The sequence below is a fragment of the Papaver somniferum genome, chromosome 5 (genome assembly GCF_003573695.1).
Source record: "Papaver somniferum cultivar HN1 chromosome 5, ASM357369v1, whole genome shotgun sequence".
NCBI classification, from domain to species: Eukaryota; Viridiplantae; Streptophyta; class Magnoliopsida; order Ranunculales; family Papaveraceae; genus Papaver; species Papaver somniferum.
The window spans coordinates 88390353-88395011 of NC_039362.1; the positions used below are offsets into that span (position 1 = coordinate 88390353).

Consider the following 4659-nt stretch of genomic DNA (forward strand, 5'->3'; position numbering starts at 1 on the left):
CCGTCAGGTTCGGATCGACAGATCCACGCAGTTTGTCAACACGATTTCGCATTCCGCCACGCAAGCGTACAATCTGAATCCCGTAATAATGTCTAGAATCCACAAGATAGATCATAGTGGGAAGGAAATATTCAGTGTAGCAAAAGATTTGCCTATGGAACCATGGATGGTGCGACCTATCTTTTTCTCGGCCCAGGATGTCCCGATGAACGTCCAAGCTCACAGTGATCCCTTTGGTTATTACCCTGCTAATTGAGGAATGTGGGGTAAGAAGGATACTAGTAGATAGTGGGAGCTCTGTCGAAGTACTCTTCTACGATACGTTCAAAAGGATGGAGTTGTCGGATGATATACTCGTCCCGTCAACATATCGTATATTCGGTTTTAATGGGACGGTAACCATCCCGAAGGGAGAAGTAACTCTAAGGGTATCGGATGGAGGTGGATACCTGGATAATTTAACCACATTCTATGTGGTTGATGTCGCCTCGCCCTATGAAGCTATTATCGGAAGACCATGGATCGCGGGAATCAAAGGAGTGGCATCGGCCTATCATCAAAGATTACGGTTCCCAACGTACAAGGGGATAGCAGAAGTCGTAGGAGATCCACAAGCACCCCGACAGTGCATGCAGGCCGACGCCCAGATAAATGAGGAGCGGCGAGCACGGCAAAGGGGAGAGAAGAAAAATGCTAAAGAAGCCAAAGTCGCAGAAAAACTAGAAAAGGTTATTTCGCAAGCGGTCATGGATTACGAAGCTCAAGGAAGCGAGCCTTCATATCAATTAAAGGAGAAGACGCCGGTGAAGGAATCAATACCAAACTTCTCGGCCGTGGAACCTACTCGGGAGATTAATTTGGGAACTGAAGAGGAACCAAGGGTGGTAAGGATCGGGTCCTTACTATCGGATGAACAGGTAAACCAGCTCGTGGCGGTGCTAAAGGAAAACATGGATACATTCGCATGGAACATGCACGATATGGAGGGTATAGATCCAGAGGTATGTTGTCACCATCTAAGGATCGACCCAAGCTTCAAGCCAGTCCGACAAAAGATGAGGCTAATCGCACCAGAATTACAGGCGGCCGTCGAAAATGATCTAAAGAAGTTACAGGAATCGGGAATAATTAGGAAATCGCACTACCCACAATGGATATCTAACATGGTCGTGGTACCAAAGAGAAACCGAGGAGTCAGAATCTGTATCGACTTCAGAAACCTGAACAAAGCTTGTCCGAAGGACAGTTTCCCTCTCCCAAGTATCGATCAATTGGTGGAATCTATAGTGGGGTACGAGGCACTGACGTTGATGTACGGATACGCGGGGTATAACCAGATCCCGCTGGCTCCCGAGGATCAAGAACATACCTCCTTCTTCACACCAAGGGGCCTATATTGCTACTCCAAGATGTCGTTTGGGCTGAAGAATGCAGGCGCCACATATCAGAGGATGGTGGGCGATATGTTTGAGGACCAGATCCACAACACCATTGAGGTCTATGTCGATGATATGCTAGTAAAAAGTCGCCTGGCCAAGAATCACATCCGAGACCTGCGGGATATTTTTCGAATGATGAGAGGATATAAAATGAAAGTTAACCCGACCAAATGCGATTTTTGGGTCACATCGGGCAAATTTTTGGGATATATCATCACTCCAAAGGGGATAGAAGCAGATCCCGAGAAAGTCAGAGCCATCCTCGAGATGCCATCATCAGCCACAATAAAACACGTACAAAAGCTGAGCGGAAGTATAGCAGCATTGGGGCGATTCATATCTCGGTCGTCCGACAAATGCAAGGATTTCTTTAGCACTCTTAAAAAGGGAGAGAAATTCAAATGGACGGACACCTATGAGGAGGCGTTTCAGAATATTAAGCTACATCTTGGAAGTATTTCAGTATTACAAAGACCCGAGCCGTCGGAGGTCCTCACATTATACCTCGGAGCAACTTCATATGCTATCAGTGCAGTCTTAGTTCTAAATGAAGGGAACGAGGAAAAGCCCGTTTACTTCATTAGCAAGACATTGATTCCGGCCGAGAAAAATTATACAAGGATGGAACAGATGATTCTAGCGCTAGCTTTCGCCACCTTGAAGCTAAGGACATATTTCCAAGCCCATCGGATTCGCTTGCTCACAAAATCACCTATTGAGGCGGTACTAGACAGTGCAGGCCGATCTGGAAGGATCTCCAAATGGGGGGCACAAATAAAACAGTTCAACGTTTTCTACGAAATGAGGACAGCAGTGAAGGCACAAGTAGTGGCAGATTTTTTGGCAGATTTTCCACTAAGCAACGAAGATGAGGTCAAGGACATACCCGGAATGGAAGAATATCGAGAAGACCCGGCCGATTTACTCGATGCAAGTAGCCCATCACGTTGGGAAGTATTCGTCGATGGAGCGTCAAACAAAGATGGATCGGGACTTGGGATAGTCTTTACCACACCAAAGGGACGAAAAATGGTCCATTCGTTTAGATTGGAATTTAAGGCGACAAACAACGTCACCGAATACGAAGCTGCGATTTCACGCCCTGAGATTAATCGTCGAGATGGGCCTACAATATGTAAGGCTAACTATCGACTCACAGTTGGTAATCTGACAAATCACAGGAAAATATGCAATTCACGATCCAATTCTGCAGAAATACTGGGAGCTCGCCCAATTCTATATCAACCAGATCCCCAGCATTGAATTCCGCCACATATGCAGAAAAGACAATCGACACTCGGACGCACTGGCATACATCGCCTCCCAGATCGCAGACCCAAGTGTGGAGGGAATTCGTGTCATGAGACTCCTCGCCCCGTCCATACCAGAGACAACCGAGATATCTGTCGACGTGGCTATCAATACGACCGATAGATATCCAGACAGAGATTGGAGAAAGTCGGTTCATTCGTACTTGGAGACAGGCGAGTTACCCAAGGGGCGACCCGAGATCAACAAGATCAAAAGCAAATCGTCCGCTTATGAGTTAAGAGATGGAATCTTATACAGAAAATCGTACTTGGGCCCCCTCTTAATATGTTTGAGCAAGGAAGAAGGCCAGACAATACTGAACGAACTACACTATGGGGCAGCCGGAAATCACAGCTCCGGACGAAGTTTGTCAGCGAGAGCGAAAATTATGGGATACTTCTGGCCGTACATGAATGATGATGCAAAACAAATGTCACTAGCTTGCGAAGAATGTCATCGGTTTGGTAAGAAGATAAATGCGCCATCTGTAACTCTAAACTCGGTGGTGAGCCTTTGGCCCTTTGCCAAGTGGGGGATCGATATCGTGGGGCCATTACATGTGGGATCGGGGCAGAGAAAATACTTAATAGTAGCGACGGATTACTTCACTAAATGGGTGGAGGCGGCACCACTGAGAAATATCCGTGGCAAAGACGTCTTCAGGTTTATTTGGGAGCACATCATATGTCGTTTCGGAGTACCGGCGTCCATCGTCTCAGATAACGGAAAACAGCTCCAGGGAGAGAACATCGACCTACTATTTAACACCTACAACATCATAAAAATCAAGGCTACCCCCATATACCCTCAAAGTAATGGGAAGGCCGAGATCACAAACAAAACTATCACCGATAATATGAAGAAAAAATTAGATGGAGAGTACGGTAATTGGTGCAAAGAACTCTACAATGTTTTATGGGCCTATCGAACCACTCGAAGGGAAGCAACAGGGCTATCACCTTTCATGCTGACCTATGGAACCGAAGCGATACTACCAGAAGCAATGATACCCACCACAAGAACTGAAGCCTGGAGGCGAAACATATCGGCAGATCTAATATTGGACAAGCTCGATGACTTGGAGGAAACAAGGGAGATGGCGTTGCAAAAAATGGAGAATTACCAAAGGAGATTACAACGAGAATACAACAAACGAGTTCGACCAAGAGAGTTTCAATCGGGGCAGTTAGTGTTGAAATATCTAGCCGATTGGGAACGTGACAAAAGGGGCGGTAAACTAGCGGCAAGGTGGGGAGGACCATACATAATCGTGTCTAAAGCGGGCGAGGGAGCTTATCGATTACTCAAACCAGACGGCACATCCGAGCTAAAACCGTGGAACGCACAACATCTGAAACTCTATTACCCATGAGGAGTTCGAGGAAAACAGGAAAACATACTTGTCATTTATTTCTTTAAAACCGCGAGGGGTAAGAAATATGACATGAGCGACCAATGGTCATTCGTACTCGGGGCAATTCCAGTGAGGAAGTTCCGAGGTGACTTACACTCGAATGGTCATTCATACTCGGGAAAAAGCCAGTGAGGAAGTGCCGAGCTGACTTACACTCGAATGGTCATTCGTACTCGGGGCAAAGCCAGTGTGGAAGTGCCGAGGTGACTTACAGTCGACTGGCTATTCGATACTCGGGGAAGTGGCAGTGTGAAAGTGCCGAGGTAGCCTAAGGGTACTGGTGGTTGGAAGCCAGATACCAAAGGTTGTTAAGATACGATTTCTTCTCATCCAGGTAACCTACTTACATCTGAAAGGTTACCCCCATCGCAGGTGGCCGTGACCACTTGCCCGAGTTGGTTGGTCGATAACCACTCGGGATTATCGGGCCTAGACCTAGGGCGACTATAACCCTTCCAATGAATCTAAAAGATAGTGATGAGATACCTCGGCTGG

The 4659-nt window shown here is 46.7% G+C and overlaps 1 protein-coding gene across 1 annotated transcript; it reads left to right on the plus strand.

Moving 5' to 3' along the window:
• Nucleotides 1-332: 332 nt before the first annotated feature.
• On the plus strand, nt 333-2702 carry LOC113279275. The gene is made up of 2 exons (XM_026527971.1): nt 333-1517; nt 1665-2702. Exons 1-2 carry the CDS (start codon nt 333-335, stop codon nt 2700-2702), a joined length of 2223 nt encoding a protein of 740 aa, XP_026383756.1.
• Nucleotides 2703-4659: the final 1957 nt, after the last annotated feature.

Coding starts and splice junctions, on each gene's coding strand:
- LOC113279275 (XM_026527971.1), top strand. CDS start 333: ATGGAGTTGTCGGATGATATACTCGTCCCGTCAACATATCGTATATTC. Junction 1,518..1,664: donor TCTATGTCGATGATATGCTA/GTAAAAAGTCGC, acceptor ATCACTCCAAAG/GGGATAGAAGCAGATCCCGA.